The sequence below is a fragment of the Lepidochelys olivacea genome, assembly GCF_965140295.1.
Source record: "Lepidochelys olivacea isolate rLepOli2 genome assembly, chromosome: 13".
In the NCBI taxonomy this organism is placed as follows: domain Eukaryota; kingdom Metazoa; phylum Chordata; order Testudines; family Cheloniidae; genus Lepidochelys; species Lepidochelys olivacea.
The window spans coordinates 25,122,254-25,146,951 of NC_140423.1; the positions used below are offsets into that span (position 1 = coordinate 25,122,254).

The window sequence follows — 24,698 nt, forward strand, 5'->3', positions numbered from 1 at the left end:
GACTCTGCTATGATGAGCTGGCCCGGGTGCTCTCCGGGTCTGTGAGAAGTGAGCCTGAACTGAATCATGACCCCTCCTCAGCTTTGCTGGCCTCAGACAATGGGAAGCTGATGAGGGGCAAGGCAATGAGGCAGCAGGGACCACGGGGGAAGTCCCGGAGACCTGGAGGAACAGGATTGTGGGATTCTGCACCTTGACCCCTGAGCAGCCTGAGGGGGACCCCGAGCCATGAAAGGAACCAGAATCTGAGGCTGGTAAATTACAATAAATCCCCAGGTTTCAGAGTAACAGCCGTGTTAGTCTGTATTCGCAAAAAGAAAAGGAGTACTTGTGGCACCTTAGAGACTAACCAATTTATTTGAGCATAAGCTTTCATGAGCTACAGCTCACTTCATCGGATGCATACTGTGGAAACTGCAGAAGACATTATATACACAGAGACCATGAAACAATACCTCCTCCCACCCCACTCTCCTGCTGGTAATAGCTATCCAACTATACTCTCAGCCCAGCAGAAGCAGCTGTCCTATCTCGGGGCCTCTCCTTCTGCCCCTCCACCCCCACGAACATGATACAGTTCTGTGGTGACCTAGAATCCTATTTTCGACGTCTCCGACTCAAGGAATATTTCCAAAATACCTCTGAACAACATACTAATCCACAGAGGCCTCCCTACCAACATTACAAAAAGAAGGATTCTAGGTGGACACCTCCTGAAGGTCGAAACAGCAGACTGGACTTCTACATAGAGTGCTTCCGCCGACGTGCACGGGCTGAAATTGTGGAAAAGCAGCATCACTTGCCCCATAACCTCAGCTGTGCAGAACACAATGCCATCCACAGCCTCAGAAACAACTCTGACATCATAATCAAGAAGGCTGACAAAGGAGGTGCTGTTGTCATCATGATAGGTCGGAATATGAACAAGAGGCTGCTCGGCAGCTCTCCAACACCACTTTCTACAAGCCATTACCCTCTGATCCCACTGACAGTTACCAAAAGCAACTACAGCATTTGCTCAAGAAACTTTCTGAAAAAGCACAAGATCAAATCCGCACAGACAGACCCCTGGAACCCTGACCTGGGATATTCTATCTACTACCCAAGATCCATAAACCTGGAAATCCTGGGCGCCCCACCATCTCAGGCATTGGCACCCTGACAGCAGGATTGTCTTGCTATGTAGACTCCCTCCTCAGGCCCTACGCTACCAGCACTCCCAGCTACCTTTGAGACACCACTGACTTCCTGAGGAAACTACAATCCATCGGTGATCTTCCTGATAACACCATCCTGGCCACTATGGATGTAGAAGCCCTCTACACCAACATTCCACACAAAGATGGACTACAAGCCGTCAAGAACACTATCCCCGATAATGTCATGGCTAACCTGGTGGCTGGACTTTGTCCTTACCGATAACTATTTTACATTTGGGGACAATGTATAACTTCAGATCAGCGGCAATGCTATGGGTACCCGCATGGCCCCACAGTATGCCAACATTTTTATGGCTGATTTAGAACAATGCTTCCTCAACTCTCGTCCCCTAATGCCCCTACTCTACTTGCGCTATATTGATGACATCTTCATCATCTGGACCCATGGAAAAAAAGCCCTTGAGGAATTCCACCATGATTTCAACAATTTCCATCCCACCATCAACCTCAGCCTGGTCCAGTCCACACAAGAGATCCACTTCCTGGACACGACAGTTTATTGCTAATAAACAATGGTCACATAAACACCACCCTATACCGGAAACCTACTGACCGCTATTCCTACCTACACGCCTCCAGCTTTCACCCTGACCACACCACACGATCCATCGTCTACAGCCAAGCTCTGCGATACAACCGCATTTGCTCCAACCCCTCAGACAGAGACAAACACCTACAAGATCTCTATCAAGCATTCTTACAACTACAATACCCACCTGCGGAAGTGAAGAAACAGATTGATAGAGCCAGAAGAGTTCCCAGAAGTCACCTACTACAGGACAGGCCTAACAAAGAAAATAACAGAACAGCACTAGCCGTCACCTTCAGCCCCCAACTAAAACCCCTCCAACGCATTATTAAGGATCTACAACCTATCCTAAAGGATGACCCAACACTCTCACAAATCTTGGGAGACAGGCCAGTCCTTGCCTACAGACAGCCCCCCAACCTGAAGCAAATACTCACCAACAACCACATACCACACAACAGAACCACTAACCCAGGAACCTATCCTTGCAACAAAGCCCGTTGCCAACTCTGCCCACATATCTATTCAGGGGACACCATCACAGGGCCTAATAACATCAGCCACACTATCAGAGGCTCGTTCACCTGCACATCCACCAATGTGATATATGCCATCATGTGCCAGCAAGGCCCCTCTGCCATGTACACTGGTCAAACTGGACAGTCTCTACGCAAAAGAATAAATGGACACAAATCAGATGTCAAGAATTATAACATTCATAAACCAGTCGGAGAACACTTCAATCTCTCTGATCAAGCAATTACAGACATGAAAGTCACTATCTTAAAACAAAAAAACTTCAAATCCAGACTCCAGCGAGAAACTGCTGAACTGGAATTCATTTGCAAATTGGATACTATTAATTTAGGCTTAAATAGAGACTGGGAGTGGCTAAGTCATTATGCAAGGTAGCCTATTTCCCCTTGTTTTTTCCTAACACCCCCCCCCTCAGACGTTCTGGTTAAACTTGGATTTATGCTGGAAATGGCCCACCTTGATTATCATACACATTGTAAGGACAGTGGTCAGTTTGGATGAGCTATTGCCAGCAGGAGAGTGAGTTTGTGTGGGGTGAGAAAACCTGGATTTGTGCTGGAAATGGCCCACCTTGATTATCATACACATTGTAAAGAGAGTGGTCACTTTGGATGGGCTATTACCAGCAGGAGAGTGAGTTTGGGGGGTGGGGAGGCGGAGGGTGAGGGTGAGAAAACCTGGATTTGTGCTGGAAATGGCCCAACTTGATTGTCATACACATTGTAAGGAGAGTGATCACTTTAGATAAGCTATTACCAGCAGGAGAGTGGGGTGGGAGGAGGTATTGTTTCATGGTCTCTGTGTATATAATAAAAAGAAAAGGAGGACTTGTGGCACCTTAGAGATTAACCAATTTATCTGAGCATAAGCTTTCGTGAGCTACAGCTCACTTCATCGGATGCATACTGTGGAAACATCCGATGAAGTGAGGTGTAGCTCACGAAAGCTTATGCTCAAATAAATTGGTTAGTCTCTAAGGTGCCACAAGTCCTCCTTTTCTTTTTGCGGATACAGACTAACACGGCTGCTACTCTGAAACCTGTGTATATAATGTCTTCATCAGATGCATACTGTGGAAACTGCAGAAGTGAGCTGTAGCTCACGAAAGCTCATGCTCAGATAAATTGGTTAGTCTCTAAAGGTGCCACAAGTCCTCCTTTTCCTTTTGCGAATAAATCCCCACGCTCCCTGGAAATATCCCCTCTTGCTCCAGAAACACATGCCTGAAGGCGGCCCCTCATCTGTCCTGCTGCACCCCATATGGCTCCGGAACGAGGCACAGCTGCAAATCAACGATTTTACTGAAATGCCATGAACCAGTTAAAGCATGTAGTGGGAGCTCTAACAGATTATTAACAAGCAGTCACTGTGCCCCGTGTCTGTGCATTTCTCAGTCAGCACTCTGAACGGCGATAGTCCCTGGGCCACGTGGACTGAGGGGGAAGGGAACAGAACAGTTTTATGACATTTATGATTGCTCAAAGACCTCCAAAACACCCCTCCCTCTCTCTTTCCCTCTTGCAAATGGGTGTCGTGCAGAAGGGGGTGGGGTGGTTGGTGGCTTGGGTGGTGGCCCGCCTAGGTCCAGGAAGGGAAAAGGAACCATTTGTCTGACCGAGGAAAGTCAAAGCGGTCCATTCTCCCTGTGTCCATTGCAAATATTTATTACTGTTCCCAGGTCTCTCCTCATGCAAAAAGAAAAGGAGTACTTGCGGCACCTTAGAGACTAACCAATTTGTTTAGTCTCTAAGGTGCCACAAGTACTCCTTTTCTTTTTGCGAATACAGACTAACACGGCTGTTACTCTAACTCCTCATGCAAAGTCTCTCTGAAGTAGCCAGGAGAAGCACGAGTGGGTGAAGCATCTGCTCTTGTGGTTCCACAAACACAGCGTCCTGTCCCTCAGCAGTGGAGAGGCAACTGGCATGCAGTGTTAATCCAAAAGTTTAGGGAAGAATATACACTTGCAACTGTTTCCCTGCGCCTTTCAATGGTGTTTGCTGGACACAGGGGCCGGACTTGCTGGCAAGGTGAGAAGGTTAGGGGTTGGATGGATGTTTTCTGTGGTTCTCTTTCCTCTTCCATGGGAGCTCAATCTGCTACCTGAGAATGCAGTCAGTCAATTGCCTCCCAGGCCTTTAAGCATAATTCAGAAAAATTCTGGTGTAGCAGAAATTCAAGGTGGTTCTTCAGATTTAGTGGCAGGACAAATGTGCTTGGTCCACCTTTGGAGCTCACCAGACTCCTCCACTCAGCATTATGTAGAGGGGTGACCATTAACAGAAGCATCTCTCTGTCACAGATGGCCAGGTTTCCTCCACGAGACTGAAAAGCCCCTTCTCTCTTTTCCATTCCAGTGTCTTGAATGCTGCTAAATTCTCCAGATGATGGCCAGCCATTAAAGAGGAAAAGAGGTAACTAGGAACGTAACCCCTGAAAGGAACCAAACCCCACCCCAACCAGCCCATTGTTGCACTGTCAATTTGAACAACAGTACTGCAGGTAATCTTAACATTTCTGCCCTCAGCTCCTTCCTCGTGGGCTGCAAACGCTGTCTGACGGAAGGAGGCTGTGACAGTAGCGTTCCTGGGATCCTTACAAGTATCAATATTGTGGCCTTCGGCAGCAGAGCTACAAGATGTGGGGGGATTCTGGAGGCTCCTTCAAAAGGAGAAATGAAATGGGACGCTGTCCTTGTCTTTGATGTGCCAGGACATTCTATAGGGAGCCCGTTCCAGCAGGAGGAGCAGAGGCAGGGAGAGAAGGACCCTGGAGGACCTGCTCATTGGCACTGACAGAAGGTGTCAGCAGCTCTTCGAGTTCTTTGTGCAAGGGAGGAGCAGGCTCTTAGGCGGGAGGAGGCACAGACAAATCAGTTCACGGAGGGGGAGCAATGCCCAGGGAGAATGGGACCACGCACTCATACGGCCACGGGTACAACTGGTGGGGGAAAGCTTTTGGGACCTGCCACCCTGGCTGCTGCTCCTCTCAGGAACAGGCAGCACTCCTCCTCCATCTGCCACCCAGGCTGCTGCTGAGGTGGTGAATCCCAGCTGCCCCTGACAGGGAGGAGTGTGCTGGACATGTGGCACAACATCCTCCACTGACACCCAAACCCTCTCACAGGGGAACCCCGAGAGCAAGCAGGAGGGGAACCATGAGCCTGATCCAGTCCCTGTAGCCCAGCCTGCATTCAGTCCCCCAACCCCATGCAGGAGACGTCCCTGTTTGTCCCCCCACATGATATTGTGCAGCCGTTCCCTCCTTGTCAGGGGGAGGGGAAAGAGACGCCCATAGACACTGATGTTTGCCCCCTTGCAGGAGATTTTACCTATTTCTGATTAATTTGTTACTGTTACAAACTGTTTTAACCCTACATTCGATGTATGTTTGCAAGCAAAAGTTACTGTTCATATCACTCACGTGTGCACCTTGCTTTCCGAGTATGATCAAACATGATATTTCCCACACGTTAGGGATGGCTCAGCAGGATTCACAGCACATGACTGGTGACTTCTTTAAGTGTGTGGTGCCAAAGAAATACAATGAATGCTGTCCCCGCCACTCTTCCCCCCCCCGCCCCCCACAGCCATGTATTTCCTAATGTTAAAACAAAAAACAACCACAACACAGTTCAAGGGCAATGACCTAAGCTGTGAAATAACTATTGCTGTCCAAAGCACCGGAATGAAAACCAGAACATAAATTAACAGCCATAAAAGGTGTTTTAGTTAATGATTTAATAGACAATACAAAAGGAAATGAACAGTGAAGATACATGACACTGAACAGAGCTTTTACCACCCTCCATCCCCACCCTCCAACAAATCGTCACCACTGGCAGCCATGTGTGTGCTCGTGCATAGCACTGGATAAGTACTGTGAGCAATGGTGTCAGAAAACATTGTGAAGAAGAAATGTGTGAAGCCCCTCCCAAAACCCATACAGAACTGTTTTCAAACGACTTTAACAATGCTTAATTACTCCCCATTAAGCACCGGGACATAGAACAAAACATTGCTCAATGATTACATTCTCTGCAGCACAAAACCACAGCCAGAGGTGTTAACCGTGAGCGCCCTCACCCAATTTTCTGCTTTCAGTTAGTCACTATCAGCTGCAGGGGATCCCAATCCACCAAGGTATGTCAAAATACCAGTATGTGGCAATGCTCTACTGAGCTTTTCCAGCAGCGCCATAGCATCACAATAGTGTCCCTCGGCCCAGTCCCAAGTCACCTTCTGGCTCTATGCTGATCCCCAATGTACAAGCAAACAGCATCATGAATTTTCTTTGCCCGCCAGGAACTAGGAGCAGTGTGCACATAGGTGGGTGCCAGCTGCCTGTACAGGCTTTGTGAGCCAGATCTGTCCTGTGCCCACTTGTTCTGGAAGTATTCCCCTTTGGCCTCACGTTATGCTAGGCACAGCACTCTATGATAATGCAAACTGTGTTGGCTTCATTGGCATCCAGACAGGTTTGCAGGCACCGCCAACGAGCTTTCAGCTGCCCAAGGGTGCACTCCACCATCATTCTGCAGCTACTCAGTCTACAGTTGAATTTCCTTTTTCTTGGATTGGAAACGTTGGGGTACAGCTTCCTGAGCCACATTAGAAGCAGGTACATGAGGAATGGGGGGAAAGAAGCACATTGTTTCAGGGGAATAGAGTCCCTTCTTCTCCCCATGGTACAATTCCGATCTCCAGAGCATCCTTGTGTCGTGAACCTTTCCCGTGAGTCCAACGTTGGTCTTCCACTAAGCCTTGGAGAATTGTGAATAGTAACCTTTATGGTTCACGTATTCACTGACCCTTTTTGGTGGTCAAAGGACTGGGATGTGTTCCATTAATGGCCCCTGCACATTTCAGAAACCTCCTCCTCTGAAATCCCACTATAATTTCAGGGACTTTGGTTATGGCAACTGCCTGTGTGTAGATTATAGTATTGCTATCTTGGCAAACCTGTAAAATCACCACCCTGACAGGTGACTTCCCAACTCCAGACTCTTTTACAACTGAACGATAGCTGGCAGGTGTCGTCAGCTTACAAAAGGGCAATAGTCACCCGCTTCTGTACTGGTATGGTTTTCTGAAAATGAGAGGTCTGGCAGTGGAAGGTGGGTGTGAGCTCCTTGTACAACTCCATGAAGCTCTGCTTCTTCATTCGGAAGTTCTGCAGCCACTGGTCATCATCCCAGGTTTCCAAAACAATGTGGTCCCACCACATTGTGCTGGTTCTCCGGGACCAGAAGCAGTAGCCCACTCATGGGCATTCCATTGCTATCCTGCCATTCAATACAACTATTCTATGGGACCAAGTGGATTTTCCTTCACCCTCTCAGTCACCTATGTATCTATCTATCGTCTTCAATTTTTCTGGACACATTCTGTCCAATAGCCAGTACTGGACTACATGAACTTTTGTCAGCAGGAGCAGAACAATATCTTCATAGACTTCCTTCATTTCTTCAGTGCAGTTAGGCAGAAGGGAGAGATAACTGGGAGCTGCTGATGCCAAACGTGTGAAGGCAGCATACAGTACCAGCAAGGCAGTTTCCCAAAATGTCTCCTGTCCTTCACCCCTGCAATAGTAGTGCTATCATCGCATACTGAAAAAGGGCCATGTGGATGCCAGTATATGCCTGTGCACAGAATACACTCACGCTCGGCACATGTGGTCACTCGGCACGGGTACATGTGCTAGCGGTACCTGGACTATGATCCAGGGAGGCATGCAAATGTAGACATAGCCTAACTCCAAAGCATAGTTTTCTCCCCCCTGAGCTAAAGGACTAACTCCATTAGTCAGGAGCAGCATTACAATAGCTCCCTAAAGCCCCACCTGAGGGGAGGACCCCACAGTCCGTACAAACGCACTGCGGGAGGGAGTCCCTGCCCAAAAGAGTTGCCAGTCAAAGCAGATGAAACAGACAAAGAGCAGGAGGAGAAACTGAAGCACATAGAGGTGCCCAAAGTCACCAGCAAAGCCAGGGATAGAACCCATCACTCAGCCCAGTGCCTTGTCCAGTGGGCTGTGCTGCCTCTCATAAGAGCAACATAAAAATATCAGAATAGTCATACTGGGTCAGACCATCTAGCCCAGTATTCTGTCTTTCAACAGTGGCCAATGCCAGGTGCCCCAGAGGGAATGAACAAAACAGGTAATCATCAAGTGCTCCATTCCCTGTTGCCCACTCCCAGCTTCTGGCAAACAGAGGCTAGGGATACCATCCCTACTCATCCTGGCTAATAGCCATTGATGGACCGATCCTCCATGAATGTATCTAGTTCTTTTTTGAACTCTGTTATAGTCTTGGCCTTCACAACATCCTCTGGCAAAGAGTTCCACAGGTTGACTGTGTATTGTGTGAAGAAATACTTCCTTTTATTTGTTTTAAACCTGCTGCCTATTCATTTCATTTGGTGACCCCTGGTTCGTGTGTTATGAGAAAAAGTAAATAACACTTCCTCATTTACTTTCTCCACATCAATCATGATTTTATAGACCTCTATCATATCCCCTCTTGGTCATCTCTTTTCCAAGCTGAAAAGTCCCAGTCTTGTTAATCTCTCCTCATATGGCAGCCGTTCCATACGCCTAATCATTTTTGTTGCCCTTTTCCGAACCTTTTCCAATTCCAATATATCTTTTTAGAAATGGGGCAACCACACCTGCACGCAGTATTCAAGATGTGGGTGTACTATGGATTTACATAGAGGTAATATGATATTTTATGCCTTATTATCTATCCCTTTCTTAATGATTCCTAACATTCTGTTCGCTTTTTTGACTGCCGCTGCACATTGAGTAAATGTTTTCAGAGAACTATCCACAATGACTCCAAGATCTCTTTCTTGAGTGGTAACAGCTAATTTAGACCCCATCATTTTATATGTATAGTTGGGATTATGCTTTCCAATGTGCATTACTTTGCATTTATCAACATGGAATTTCATCTGCCATTTTGTTGCCCAATCACCCAGTTTTGAGAGATCCTTTTGTAGCTCTTCACAGTCTGCCTGGGATTTAACTATCTTGAGTAATTCTGTATCATCTGCAACTTTTGCCACCTCACTGTTTACCCCTTTTTCCAGATCATTTATGAATATGTTGAATAGGACTAGTCCCAGAACAGACCCCTGGGGGACACCACTATTTACCCCTCCATTCTGAAAACTGACCATTTATTCTCACCCTTTGTTTCCTATCTTTTAACCAGTTACCAATCCACGAGAGGACCTTCCCTCTTATCCCATGACAGTTTACTTTGCTTAAGAGCCTTTGGTGAGGGACCTTGTCAAAGGCTTTCTGAAAATCTAAGTACACTATATCCACTGTATCCCCCTTGTCCACATGCTTGTTGACCCCTTCAATGAATTCCAGTAGATTGGGAGGCATGATTTCCCTTTACAAAAAGCATGTTGACTCTTCCCCAACAAGTTGACTCTTCTCCAACAAGTTATATTCATCTATGTGTCTGAAAATTTTGTTCTTTATTATAGTTTCAACTAGTTTGTCCAATACTGAAGTCTAGCTTACTAGCCTGTTATTGCTGGGATCGCCTCTGGAGCCCTTTTTAAAAATTGGTATCACATTAGCTATCCTCCAGTCATTTGGTACAGACGCTAATTTAAATGATAGGTTACAAACAACAGTTAATAGTTCTGCAATTTCACATTTGAGTTCCTTCAGAACTCTTGGGTGAATACCATCTGGTCCTGGTGACTTATTACTGTTTAATTTATCAATTTGTTCCAAAACCTCCTCCAATGACACCTTAATCTGGGACAGTTCCTCAGATTTGTCACCTAAAAAGAATGGCTCAGGTCTGGGAATCTCCCTCACATCCTCAACTGTGAAGACGGATGCAAAGAATTCATTTAGTCTCTCTGCAATGGCCTTATCATCCTTGCGTGCTCGCTCCTTTAGCATCTCGATCGTCCAGTGGCTCCGCTGGTTGTTTAGCAGACTTCCTGCTTCTGATGTACTTAAAAACATTTTTGCTATTAATTTTTGAGTCTTCAGCTGTTCTTCAAATTCTTTTTTGGCCTTCCTAATTATATTTTTACACTTCGTTTGCCAGAGTTTATGCTCCTTTCTATTTTCCTCACTATAATTTAACTTCCACTTTTAAAGGTTGCCTTTTTGCCTCTCACTGCTTCTTTTACTTTGTTGTTTAGCCACAGTGGCTCTTTTTTGGTTCTCTTACTATGTTTTTTTTAATTTGGGGTATACATTTAAGTTGAGCCTCTATTATGGTGTCTTTAAAAGGTATCCATGCAGCTTGCAGGAATTTTACTTTTGGTGCTGTACCTTTTAATTTCTGTTTCACTAACCTCCTCATTTTTGTGTAGTTCCCCTTTCTGAAATTAAATGCTACATATTGGGTCGCTGTGGGTTTTTTCCCCACCACAGGGATGTTAAATTTAACTATATTATGGTCACTATTACTAAGCGGTCCAGCTATATTCACCACTTGGACCTGATCCTGTGCTCCACTTAGGACTAAATCAAGAATTGCCAGTCCTCTTGTGGGTTCCAGGACTAGCTGCTCCAAGAAGCCGTCATTTAAGGTGTCAAGAAACTTTATCTCTGCATCCCATCCTGAAGTGACATGTACCCAGTCAATATGGGGATAGCTGAAATCCCCCATTATTACTGAGTTTTTTATTTTAATAGCCTCTCTAAACTCCCTGAGCATTTCACAGTTACTATCACCATCCTGGTCAAGTGTTTGGTAATATATCCCTACTGCTATATTCTTATTATTCGAGCATGGAATTATTATCCACAGAGATTCTATGGTACAGTTTGGTTCAGGCAGGTGGCCATTCTCTGTTGGCCAGCCACAGAGCAGGACAAAGTCTCACTAAACCAGGGGGTCACACAAACGCTCCTCTGTGCGAGGCTGTCTGTTCCGCTGGGCCAGGCTTCTTTTCTGCGCTCTCCCTACCTTCCGTGGTGTCGGGATTTCTTTCGCTGAGAGAAGCCGATCAGGTTCCTCTTGCGGGCTGAGGCCTCAGTGTCTGAGAGATCGGCCTTGAGCCTCCCCTGGTTCTTCTCTGCCAAGGGGCACCCTGAGAGGCAGTAGTGAGCCGTGAATCTCCCTGTCACGTGTCCGGAGCCGTCACAGCCTGGTGTTGGACACTTCCTGGAGAACAGAGGGTAAGTGGGGAGTTATACTCAGAAGAGGCACTTTAAATGGGGACCAGCCCTGGAGAGAGATGGGCAGAGCACAAGACAGGAGCCCTGCTGCTCCCCATGCTGCTCGTTACCCCATCTCTGCCCCACCAAACAGCCTCAGCCCTGGGCACTCAGAGTGTGCTTGACGGATAAGAAGGGCAAAGTTCCCTGCACAAATCCCTCAGGACTCCAGTCACATGGGCATGCTGCTTAACTGACAGGTCCCCTGTAGCCTGCACAGGCTGAAATAACCCCCATGCCTCATTAACAGTATCACACTTCCCATGGGAATACCCTGGCACTGCACGGCACTCGCTGAGCAGGTCACAGGCACCAGGGGGTCATACCATCTCTACTCCTCCCCACTACCCAGACAACTCCTTAGGCTCCAAAGCCAGCGGAGTGAGCAGGGGCGAGGTCTCAGGGGATCAGCTAATGGGCTGGGGCTAGGGAAATCCTCAGGGGCTGGAAGATCTGAGTTCCTCACGACTTGTGGCTTTGCAGCATACCTCTCCCGCTGCTCTGGTTCTATGCTGCAGTGCAGGGGCCGGGCTCCCACCATTCCTGATTCAATGGGAGCCTCTTAGAAGTCCCAGGAGAATGGGCCAGAAGACCATTTGAAAGGGCATAAGGAAGTTTATTGCTACATCTCAATAAACCTACAGTGCTTTATAGTGCTCACTGATTTCAGCTTCTGCAACAGACGGCTAAGCTCCCCAGTAATGCCCTGCCTCATCAGCCAGGCTACAGATATGATGTGGTACCTAAAGCTGCCTGGCAGGGTGCAGGACCATGAGGCTGCCACTGGTGGGATTCCCAGTGCACACGGGGCTTTTCCAGCCCCACTAGGCTTCTCCACTGTATGTGGGCTTCCAGCAGCAGACGGGGGCAGGTCCAGCACATGGAATACACACCCGGGGGGGTTAATTTAGCACATGCTACCCCTGCTCCCTGCAGCTACGGGGTCTGTCTGCTCTTGTTTCTCTGGGCCCAGAAGGAGGAGAGAAGGGGTTGCCTTAAGCTGGGGTAGCACCAAGTGGGATGGAAGGGAGGGCTGCCAGCTGGGTGGGAGGGGTCAGGTGGATCTGTGGGCTCGTGGATCTGGAGCCCAGGGGACCCATAGCCAGGTGGGGGCTTCTGAGCTCTGAGGGGCTCCACGGGGCACAGGTCTGCAGCTGCACAGAAGAGCCCCCAGTTGCTGCTCCCACGGCCCGCTGCCGGCCCAGCTGGGCTGCAGCCTCCTGCAGCAGCAGAGCAGGAGCCCTGGACTGACCCCTGGGCTGCCTGTGGGGAGCTCACCTGTGGTGAAAGCTGTACTTGGAGCCTTTGGTATGAGGGATGCTCTTGCAACCCAAGGTAGGGCAGCCCCCGTGGGCAGAAGCGGCTGGTTCCTTTGGCCCTAGAGCAAACGAGAGACAGGATGTGGTCATGGGTTCGGAGACCCAACTGCTACCTCAGGCTAGCAACGAAGCTGCCAGGTGCCAGCACTTCCCACCATAGGTGCTTGGTGAACAAGCTGATTTTAAAGACTGCTGGCTCTGCAAGTTGGAGCACTCCTCTGGAACTCCAGCCAGGGCTTTCCCTGCTTCTGGCGGCCAGCCTGCAGCTGAGACAGCTCTTAGCTCTGCAAAAGATCCCAGGCCTCACAGCCCCTAGTGGTGCTATCTGTGCAGTGCTGAGAGTACCGAACCCCCATCTGGGCCCAATCCTTCGCTCCCTCCTCTGCTGGGACTCACACCGAGCTCAGGGAGCTGTGCCCAGGGTCTGCCCCAGAGCCAACTGACAGGTTGCAGGCACGCAGGGAGCAGATCTGCTGGGTGTGGAGGTGCCAAGGGTTGTTACTGCTACTGGCGGTAAAAATAAAAACCTGCTGGGATCAGCGCAGGGACCAATACACACGGAGGGCTTGATCTTGTTTCCATTGGAGCCAACGGTCCAGATTCTGCTCTCACTGACAGTGGTGTAATGCTGGAGTAAGTCCATTGACTTCAATGGCACCACTGCAGATTCGGTCCATTGACAAAACACCCACTGCCATCACAGGGCGGTGTGGGCCTATGAGATTTGCCGTGTGGCATGCTGGTGCCAGCTCCCATTGAGAGGGGTGCACAGTGGGTGGAGCTGGTGTCTGTTCAGATACCAGCCCCGCTCTGCTGGCATCGCGCTGGGGAGGGGGTATTCCTGCACTGCTCACGGCGTCAGTGTGCTCACTGGCCCAGGGGGCAGGGACAGCACAGGGTGGCTACAGGTTCTAGCACTTACCGGGCAGGTGATGTCAGAGCAAACACCCCCAGGGCGAGGCCTCAGGCACAGCGCCAGCAGGATGGGGCCGCGGTGACAACACTGGCATCGGCACCGGTACTTACTGAGAGGAGGCTGCAGCGGGTGTCCAGTTTTTGAGCACCATCCCACGGGGTGGATATCCGGATGATCCGCATCGATCCAGAAATCGTAGACATGACTCCAGCCATCAAAATGGACCTGAGGAGACAAGGTGACAGGTCACTGTTTAACCATCACAGTCCCTCTCTAATGAGTATTAAACCCACGTGGACTTCTTGGCAGGGTGGGATTAAAACAGAGGCACTGGAGGGCTGTGCTCCGGGCCCCAGCTCCTGGAGTCATGTGAGAATATCAGAATATCAGCTTTCATTTCTAGCCTCTTGGATGATGAAAATGTACCCAGTGTAACAGATGTGCCCCAGAGTCTGCAGAGAGCCTGAAACAATCACTCCAAGAGGTGTGAACTGCCCCCATTCATCCTAAACTTGCTGCCACACCAAGGAGGGATGGGAGCAGGGTCACAGAGGTCCTCATGTGGTGGTGCCTTAATCTGGGTCTGCTCCTGGGAAGAGAAAAGCCCCAGATTCCCCATGGGGGGGGAAGGGGGCAAGCGAGCTGGTTGGCTGGCCCACGCACACACACACACATGTATTTTGCACTGAAATCTTTCTATCAGTCACTATAAGATGGGGGTGGGCAGGAGCAAGCTACAGGGGCAGTTAAGCACAGGCACCAAGCAGAAAGCAGGAAACCCACCTTTATCCGGTAATCCTCCACGTCCTCCACGCTGGCCACGCGGATGAGGGAGGGAGTCCGCCTGTCCACCGCCTCCAGCTTCATGTTGGCCAGAAAGCTGTGGGGTGGCCGCTGGGGCAGAGAGTGCAGAGGGTCAAAGGACAGCCCACAAGCTCCTATTTCCTTCACTCTCACTCTGTGTATACCTCCCCCAAACCCTCCCTCCTTGTGGGTGGGGTCTGCCACATCCATCACGGAGCTCTCATCGCCCCCTGCTCCTCTCCAACACACTTGCCATCACAGGCTACGTCTACACTTAAAAAAACTAAAGGGCCACAGCTACAACTACACTTACCACACGCTGTAGACAGAAAGGGGTCACCATTGCTGTAGGTATTCCACCTCCCTGAGAGGCAGTAGCTAGGTCAATGGGAGTTAGGTTGGCTTAACTACATCACTCAGGAGTGTGGATTTTTCACATCCCAGAGAGACGTAGCTTTTCAGTGTAAGCCAGCCCACAGCCACAGACCTTCTGGTTTTAGAGGCCTCAGAGCTTAATGAGGTGAACAGAGAGGACAATGGCAATTTCCTGCAATATCTCTGGGAAATCGTACTGCATTATGTATCTGTGACAGAGGGCCATTGGTGGTTCACTACTCTGCATCAGCAACTCTCCTCAGGCCTGACATGCTTACTGCACCTAAAACGCTGTTGTCAAAACCTGTATCTAAAAGATGTCACATGAGGTACCACATACAAACTGGTAACACTGTTGTGTGGTGTATGTATGGGGTATGTACAAAGAGTCATAAATATGTGCTAAAACTAGGTTCTTAAAATGTGTTTGACAAGCACTGCATACGCCCAGTCTGCCCTAGAGAAAGGAATGTGTATTTGCCTGTCTGACCAGCCTGGTTGTCAGGCACAGACAATGAAGGTACAAATTATATCTAAAGTAAACAAAAGCTATCAAGCTAACAAGTGTGGGAGAAGACAACATGGTGTCTACACCCCTGCAGGAGAGAGAAAGGTATCTGGGTTTACTTTTCAAAGAATACATTACAATGGTTTACTGGACTATAAAAAGGAGCGGAGAAAACCCCATAGTTATCCTTCACCAGAGGAGTCAAAGACACCAAGTGCTTTGAGCGCCGTGTGTGGCTAAAGAACAGGCCAGCCATGCTGGAAGAATCACTGTGAAGATAAAAACTTCTTTGAACAAAAAGACTCTAGTTGGTTAAGCCAAGATTCAATCTTAGGGGTGTGTTTTTACTTTTGTTTGTAACCCTTTCTGTCTCAATGCCTTCTACTTGGTAACACGGAAACCTCTGTCCTTGTGTTAATAAACTTGTTTTACTTTTACTGTAAGCCAACGCAGTGCTGCGATTGGAGCAAAGGATCTGTCAACTCCAGTTACCTTAATAAGCTGCTTTGTACTGTCTCTTGAAAGGAGCAGTGAACTTGACAAGGTTTTGAGAGTGTTACAGTGAGAAGGGGCTGTGCACTGCAGAAAGACGTCTCTGAAGAACTTGGGAATTGGAATTCACTGATTGTTTCCTGCTAGGAAAGGTTTGGACTTGCAGAGACCTGAATTGTTTGCTGGCAGGGCAGACAACCTGGTTTGGCAGGGAGCTGACACATAGCTTAGCAGCAGCAAAACTCTCAGTTACTGAGGCTGAGAGGGTGACATAGTAGCTCACAGTTTTGAGAACCCCAGCAGGGTGTCACAGTATCATTGTGGGACAGCGATAGTCTGTAATTCCACGGAGGAGGGGGGCCACAGTCCTCCAGGAACTAACAACAGAGAGGGGTGATTGGGCCAATTCACTCAGGTTGTTACACTTCCAGAGAGCTGCCACCACCTGGAGAGGCTCACAAATACTGGGTCAAAGTGGAATATCCAGAGACCAACAGAGAAAGGACTTGGATAAATGCAGGCTGTTTATCCAAGACTCAGGGCCTTCTTTCTGACCCAGGGAATGAACAGGACCCTCTGTCCAAGCGGGCCCCAATCCTTCCCAGCAAGGGTTGGATGGACTTTGGCCTCCTGAGACTCCATAAGATTGATGGGTGATCTCTGGTAAGCTTTTAGCATGGATATAGGAACTTCTATTGTTTTTAATATGTTTTCTCTATAATGCTCCCACATTAAGAATAAATGGGCTTGCTTAGAAAAAGCTGGGTGGTAACTTGTGACTGCTAGCAGTTACATTGTTCATAGCCTTTGGAGAGAAAGCAAAGCCCAAACACAGGCCTAGTTAGGCAGTCTGGCTTGCTGGGGATATCACACTGTAGGTGGGGAACCATGTGGCAATGGTTTCTGTGACTCAGCCCACCAGGCAAACCTCACAAGGCACAGGCCCAGTTTCCAAATACGAGATCTGGAGCGTGAATTCAAATCCAGTGTCTGCAGGGGGCCCGGGCCCAGCACCCCTGCTTTAATGGCCCATGCCAGCATGGCTGAGACTCTATATGAGGGAGTGCCTATGTCAGATGCCACTTTAAAGACCCACATGGGAATGGCAGTCTCTCCAGAAGCCCAGTGCCCACTGGCTCGTGACTGCACCGGCAGAGCCAGCAGCAGGGCCAGGCCCCAGCACTCACCACTTTAAAGGCCCAAGCTGGCACTGCAGATGCTCCGGTTTCCATCAGGTATTTTTCCCAGTTGAAGCTGTCAGGATCAGGATAGTCTGGACAGGAAAACATGGGCAGGTTGAGTGGCTTCTCCTCTGGGGGTGTCTCACAATTCCCTGCTCCCGCAAGGGACCAGTGCAACATTTGGTCCGCACTGGTACCGGAGCGAACTCTGGAAACTCCTGGATGTGTGCCAATTCCTTCTGCACCCCAAAGTCCACTTCTGGGAGGGGACATGTTAGTGAGTGACACCTGTGCCAGCGTCCGACAGCTTGGGCTCTCCTTTAACTCACTGACAGGCCTGACAGAACCAGCACACTGCACGTGGGCTATCACAGATAAATCCAGGGCAGGGTTTTTTCAGCTCCTCCCCTTCCCCTTGCTCCAGCTGGCTGTGGCGGGAGGGTAAAACATGGTGTTTTGAGTGCCCTCTAGTGGTATTTCTCATTATAGTACTTCTTGGTACAGGAAATGCCTGCTGGACTACACTACCCAGAATCCTTAGAAGGAGCTGGGTGTGTTCTGTGTTGGGAAAGTGAGAAATAACACATGAGGGATTGCTGGCAGCAGCCTCAAGGCCTGTCCTTATTTTAAAAAAACTCCCATGGGTAAAATCCTGAGTTCCTTATTACTGAAGCAAAACTCCCCCAGCCTTCAGCTAAGTCAGGGCGTTAGCGCGACGTCCCAAGTGTGCTTAATATACCACAGTGGGAGTTCTCTAGGGTTCAGCTCACGGAAGCCAGCGACAGCCTGGGATACGGACTCTGGCTGCGTACTCACCTTGAGGAGGCGTGAGGGGTTTCCCATGTGCCTGACACCAGCCGACTGGGTGGATGTACGGACTGCTGGGGTCGCACCTGCAGCACACACATACACGTTCATGGGGGATGCAGGTACAGTCACAACCAGGGCATGCCCATGATCGCTCCATGGCAGCGCACAGGACCTCAGGAGACAGGGCAGGTGTCCTGCCACAGGGGTGGCACCAGCTGGGACAGCACAACACACTGGTGGCCAGAGCACGGCCTAATAGCCATGTGCCAACCTAAGCATTCTACAACACAGCCTCCTCCTCAACAGAGAGGAGCAGCCCCTATGACTGCAAGTCCTGGCAGGGTCAGAGCTACAATATATGGGGCCCCAAATTTCCGAGGGGGAAATAAATGAAGCCCTGAGTTTCACAATGAGCCTGTGTGCAAGTCAGGTCTCGCTACTCCTGTGGTCCCACTGCTGGGAGAGGCAAAGGAGTGAATTATTCCCTGCCCCTTTACTACTGGAGAGGAAGACAGGGCCAGCCCGTGAAGTTTCAGAGTGAGGTGGTCCACGGGGCTAAATAGTGTGTGGGGCTTGAGGCCAGTCCTGGACCGTTCACTCAGATCCCCGTGGAGCACAGCACACTGGCACCTATAGTCTCCACAGGTCCCACCTCCGTATTACAGACAAGAGTGGCATGGCGGAAATCTGTTTCATTGTCTGTTCTGTGGGGGCAGTTCCTAGACCCTAGAATAGGCCTCAGCTGGACAAAATTTGGGCACCGTTGGCTTGGAGCTCTGCAGAGAATCACAATCCAAACAAAATAAAAAAACCTGAGTGTTTTAAAAGGAAGGACAGCAACCTTTCCTTCTCCCACAGACAGGGCACGAACAGAGTACTCCCTTGCTAAAGGGGACATGCCTGGAACATCTTCTGGATAACAGATGAGAGGTGGGCGTAATGGCTGAACATTCCCTCTCAGTGCTTTGAAACAAAGAAATTGGTGTAATATTAAGAACATAAGAATGGCTCTACTGGGTCAGACCAATAGTCCATCTAGTCCAGTATCCTGCCTTCTGACAGCGATCGGAGCCAGATGCTTCAGAAAGAGTGAACAGAACTTGGCAATTATTGAGTGATGCATCCCCTCTCATCCAGTCCCAGCTTCTGGCAGTCAGAGGTTTAGGGACACCCAGAACATGGGGTCATGTCCATGACCATCTTGGCTAATAGCTCTTGATGGACCTATCCTCCATGAACTTACCTAGTTCTTTTTTGAACCCTCCTATGCTTTTTGGCCTTCACAACATCCCCCAGCAATGAGTTCCTCAGATTGACTATGCATTGTGTGAAGAAATACTTCCTTATGTTGTTTTAAACCTGCTGCCTATTAATTTCATTTGGGGACTCCGAGTTCATGTGTTAGGAGAAGGAGTAAATAACATTTCCTTATTTACTTTCTTCACACCAGTCATGATTTTATAGACTTCTATCATATCCCCCTCTTAGTAATCTCTTTTCTAAAATGAAAAGTCCCGGTTTTATTAATCTCTCCTCATGTGGAAGCTGTTCCATACCACTAATCATTTTTGTTGCCCTTCTCTGTACCTTTTCCAATATATCTTTTTTGAGATGAGGTGACCAGAACTGCATGCAGTATTCAAGGTGTGGGCATATCATGGATTTATATAGTGGCATTAAGATATTTTCTGTTTTATTATCTATCCCTTTCCTAATGGTTCCTAACATTGTTAGCTTTTTTGACTGTTGCTGCACAGTGAGTGGATGTTTTCAGAGAACTATCCACGGTGACTCCAAGATCTCTTTCCTGAGCTGTAACAGCTGTTTTAGACCCATCATTTTATATGTATAGTTGGGATTATGTTTTCAGTGTGCACTGTTTTGCACTTACTAACATTGAATTTCATCTGCCTTTTTTGTTGCCCAGTCACCCAATTTTGTGATATCCCCTTGTAATTCTTTGCAGTCAGCTTTAGACTTCACTAATTTGGGTAATTTTGTATTGTCTGCACATTTTGCCACCTCACTGTTTACCCATTTTTTCAGATAATTTATGAATATGTTGAACAGCTCAGGTCCCAGTACTGATCTTTGGGGGAACCTGCTATTGACCTCTCTCCACTGTGAAAACTGACCATTTATTCCTACTCTTTGTTTCCTATCTTTTAACCAGTTACTGACCCATGAGAGGACCTTCCCCTCTTATCCCATGATTGCTTACTTCGCTAAAGAGCATTTGGTGTGGGACCTTATCAAAGGCTTTCTGAAAGTCCAAGTATATTATATCCACTGAATCACCCTTGCTCACACGTTTGTTGACCCCTCAAAGAATTCTAGTAGATTGGTGAGGCCTGATTTCCCTTTACAAAAGCTGTGTTGACTCTTCCCCAGCCTACTGTGTTCATCTATGTGTGAGATAATTCTGTTCTTTCCTATAGATTCAACTAATTTGCCTGTTACTGAAGTTAGGCTTATTATCCTAACATTGCCAGGATCGCCTTTTGATCCTTTTTAAAAAAACAAATCAGCATTACATTAGCTATCCTCCCATCATCTGGTACAGAGGCTGATCTAAATGATAGGTTACATACCACAGTTAGTAGTTCTGCAATTTCATATTTGCGTTCCTTCAGAACTCTTGGGTGAATACCATCTGGTCCTGGTGACTTATTAGTGTTTGATTTAATCAATTTGTTCCAAAACTTCCTCTACTGACACCTCAACCTGGGACAATGGCTCAGATTTGTTACCTAAAAGAATGGCTCAGGTATGGGACTCTCCCTCACATCCTCTGCAGTGAAGACGGATGCAAAGAATTCATTTAGCTTCTCCGCAATGGCCTTGTCTTCCTTGAGTGCTCCTTTAGCACCTTGATCGTCCAGTGGCCCCACTCTTTGTTTGGCAGAGTTCCTGCTTCTGACATACAAAAACTAACAGCAATTTTTTTAAAGTATCTTTTGTTAGTTGCCCTTCAAATTATTTTTTGGGCTTCTTAATTATATTTGTACACTTGACTTGCCAGAGTTTATGCTCCTTTCTATTTTCCTAAGTAGGATGTGACTTCCAATTTTTAAAGGATGTCTTTTTGTCTCTAACTGCCTCTTCTACTCTGTTGTTTAGCCATGGTGGCACTTTTATGGTCCTCTTACTGTTTGTCTGTTTTTTAATTTGGGCATACATTTAGTTTGAGCCTCTAGTATGGTGTTTTTAAATAATTTCATGATGCTTGCAGGCATTTCACTCATGATTATTTCTTTTAATTTTCATTTAACTAGCTTCCTCCTTTTTGTGTAGTTCCCCCTTTTTAAGTTAAATGCTACTGTGGTTGGTTTCTTTGGTATTTTGCCCCTGTCAAGGATGTTAAATGTAATTACATTACAGTCACTATTACCGAGCGGTTCAGCTACATTCACCTCTTGGACCAGAACATGTGCACCACTTAGGACTAAATCAAGAATTGCCTCTCCCCTTGTGGGTTCCAGGACTAGCTGCTCCAAGAAGCAGTCATTTATGGTGCCTAGAAATTTTCTCTCTGCATCCCATCCTGAGGGGACATGTATCCAATCAATATGAGATAGTTGACATCCCCCATTATTATTGGATTTTCTGGTTTTGTAGCCTCTCTAATCTCCCTGAGCATTTCAGTCACAGTGCAGTGGTCAGTGATTTCTACTGCTATACTCATGAATTTCTATTCATAGAGATTCTATGGGACCATTTGAATCATTTAAGATTTTTACTATATTGAACTCTGTGCTTTCTTTCACATACAGTGGCACTCCCCCACCAGCGCAACCGACTCTGTCATTCCTATATATTTTGCACATTCCTATGCATTTTGAACCCTGGTATTACTGTGTCCCACAGATATTCATCATTCCATCAAGTTTCTGTGATGATGCTGCTCTCCAGGTGACAGGACGGGGGTGTGGTGAGAGGGTCAGAGATTGCTGGTTATGATGTTGGACTTCGAGATTCTGCATTTGTAGCAGAGTTTAACTGTGCAGAATTAATCCACAATGGGCCTGAGCTCAGCTGCAAACTTTGGCTCAAGGTCTGAACTTTCTCAAAGTTCAGGTGGGCTCAGAACCAGGGTTTGGTTCAGGCCTGTCTTTAGAGTTATTTTAAGAAGACATAGAATCATGGACTAGAAGGGACTGCGGTGGGGAACGATAACACTTAGGCCTGCTTGGTCCCTTTAGGGTTTGACATTTCCTCATCCTTGCAGGAAGAAGTTCACTTCCTCGGGACAGTACCAGACAATTGGCCAAGTGCATTATCCACATCCTGGGAAACATCCAGGATCAGTCACTGCAGGAGGCAGCACAGTGAGGCAGTGCTGGAAGGTCATGCCAGTGTTCTTACCAGTAGTCATAAGTATCATCCCAGTTGTCAAAGTGCACCAGAAAACGATTGTCCACCACATCCGTCACCGTGGCAACGCATATCAAGGAAGGGTTCATGCGGTCCACAGCTTCTAGTTTCGTGCCCACCTGGAATCCCGTGGGAACGGTGTTCTGGGGAAAGGAGAGAAACAGGGTAGGTGTGTCTGGGCACCAATCGGTTTGCTCTTATGGCTATGTCCCCAGCCCTTCCCCACCATGCCCTGAGCAGCTGCTGGCCGACACCATATGGAACGCTTGAGCAGTAACACTGTGCCCTTCATCTGAGGGGCTCAAAGTGCTTTTAACATTAGTGAATTTAGCCTCACAGCTCCCCTGGGAAGCAGGCACAGGTAAGGAAACTGAGGCACGGGGAATTTACATGACGTGGCTTAGGTACCAAGGCAAGTTGCTCACAGATCTGGGAAGATACAGATGAATCAAGACTGCCAGGCCCCTGCTAGATGCTGCAGTCCCAGACAAGAACAGCTTCCCTAAGAATTAGGGTCTGTAATAAGTCACTTGTTTCCACTATTGCTTTCCAATCTCTAGCAACAATCTTTATTACTAGGGGTTGACATGAGGAAAGACAGTGGCAGTATTCTCATCCTAAACCTCTGACACCTGCACTCCCCTCCCAACTTGTTCACAATTCCTGCACTCCCCTCTCATCACGCCCACCTGGTCCAGTCTTCTCAGATATAACATTTACATAAAACACAGTGTCATAAATACTGCACTGACAAAGCTGAATGAGAAATTGTTGCGATAATCACACATCATTTGTTGGTATTGATTTTATCAGAGAGACAATGATGGATTATTATTATTTATTCTTTAAGAGCTGATAAGGCCTTTTTTTTTTCCCCTCGAAAATTTTTGAAAATGTCAGCAAAAAGGATATTTTATTCAGGGTTCTTTGTACAAATATTCCAGGTATCACCCACCCCCCTCCCCTTTCTCTCCCTGTTCCATTCCATTTTGCTTCTGAAAAAAGGAGAGAACATGGAAGAAAGAGAGAGAAAGGAAGGATACAGGTGAAAAACTGACCTTTTATTGGTTTAAAAAAAAATCTAGAAATTTTTTTAAAAAAAGAAAAAAGTTTTCCTGGAAATATTTTTAAACAAATATTTTTGACCAGCTCTGTCTGTGGCTATATCTACATTTATGGCGGCAGGTAGAGTATGGGCACTGCACGTCTGGCTAGCGCGGGCATAAGTAGCAGTGTAGGCAGTGACGGACGGATTAGGTGAGTAGAGTGGAGTAAGCGCGCGACATGCCTGAACCCCCTGGTATAAACCCTACACAGTTCTCCACACACCCAGGCAGTGCCTCCCATGTCTATCCTGCTGCCTCCACCCTGCCAGAGCCTTTCCCCCCTGCTGGAGCCTTTCACTGCGGCGTGTGTCGTGCCTGTACTCCACATGGCACCTTAAGTGTAGACACAGGCTGTATTAGAGATGGGTCCGAACAAACCTCCCTTATCTGAACAACCCCCAACATTGGTGATGCAGTGACACAGCCACTAATTTACACTGTTCTTTGTGTGCACGGTGCATGAACAGGTCGGTCCTGTTCTCTGTGGGTCACCCCCATTTCAGAAGCAGCATTACTATTGGGATTGGGAAGGGATCGGGGGCAAGCAGCCAAAGCAAAACTGGTGGAGAGATCCCCTTTGGGGGGAAATGCATGTGAACGTAGAGGAGTTTGCTTGGAAGGATCTGCCACTCACATTGTTTGGGGTCACAAAGAGGTGCCTGGGAGCAGCCTGAGCCTTCGTTATCCTCAGATAGTTCATCCAGCTGAACTCCTCCTCTTTGTAACCTAAACACCCTCAGGAAAAGAAAAGACAGAAGCAAATGTACAGAGAGAGCAGCAGCTCCTCCACAGGCCAGCGGGACCTGCAAGGACAGGCGTGGTACCTCTATGCTGTACTTCAAAGCACTGCCTAGGCGTCAGACGGGGGAGCCAACATCCACCCACTGCCTCCTGCCCAGCATCTACCCTTCTACCACCCTGCAGCCCTCATCACTCCCGAATGGGTGCACATGGCAGCAGGGCCGTCCCTAGCTGTTCTGGGGCCCTACGCAGCCCCCCTGTGGGGGGGCGGCTGGCTTGGGGGGTAAGGGGGAACCACCCCCCAGCACTCACCGGCGGCGCGGACTGGGGCCGGGTCACTGCACTTCCCGCCACCAGTGAGTGCAGACCCAACCTTGCTGCAGAACTGTGGGGAGTGGGGGTGGGGCTGGGGCGGAGCAGGGCCCTGGAGAAGAGCCAGGCAGGGGCTGGAGCAGCACGCAGCTGCGCGGGGCACCAGGAAATTTCACCAGTGGTTGGCATATGGGTAAGGACGGCCCTGCATGGCGGCGTAGTGGTTGTGGCACAGGCAGAATGGGGAATGCTGCAGTACCGCTACTAGCC

The 24,698-nt window shown here is 48.2% G+C and overlaps 1 protein-coding gene across 1 annotated transcript in view; it reads right to left on the reverse strand.

Annotated features, from left to right (window-relative positions):
* L3MBTL1 (L3MBTL histone methyl-lysine binding protein 1) overlaps nucleotides 1-24,698 on the reverse strand; it is a 61,282-nt gene that overhangs the window by 10,476 nt on the left and 26,108 nt on the right. The window contains exons 11-18 of the mRNA XM_084646182.1: nucleotides 24,010-24,101; nucleotides 22,261-22,412; nucleotides 17,902-17,978; nucleotides 17,092-17,177; nucleotides 14,509-14,619; nucleotides 13,836-13,950; nucleotides 12,769-12,868; nucleotides 11,240-11,437 (exon numbers count right to left, since the gene is read on the reverse strand). Coding sequence (XP_084502308.1) covers nucleotides 11,240-11,437; nucleotides 12,769-12,868; nucleotides 13,836-13,950; nucleotides 14,509-14,619; nucleotides 17,092-17,177; nucleotides 17,902-17,978; nucleotides 22,261-22,412; nucleotides 24,010-24,101 — 931 coding nt within the window. The remainder of the gene's footprint in view (nucleotides 1-11,239; nucleotides 11,438-12,768; nucleotides 12,869-13,835; nucleotides 13,951-14,508; nucleotides 14,620-17,091; nucleotides 17,178-17,901; nucleotides 17,979-22,260; nucleotides 22,413-24,009; nucleotides 24,102-24,698) is intronic.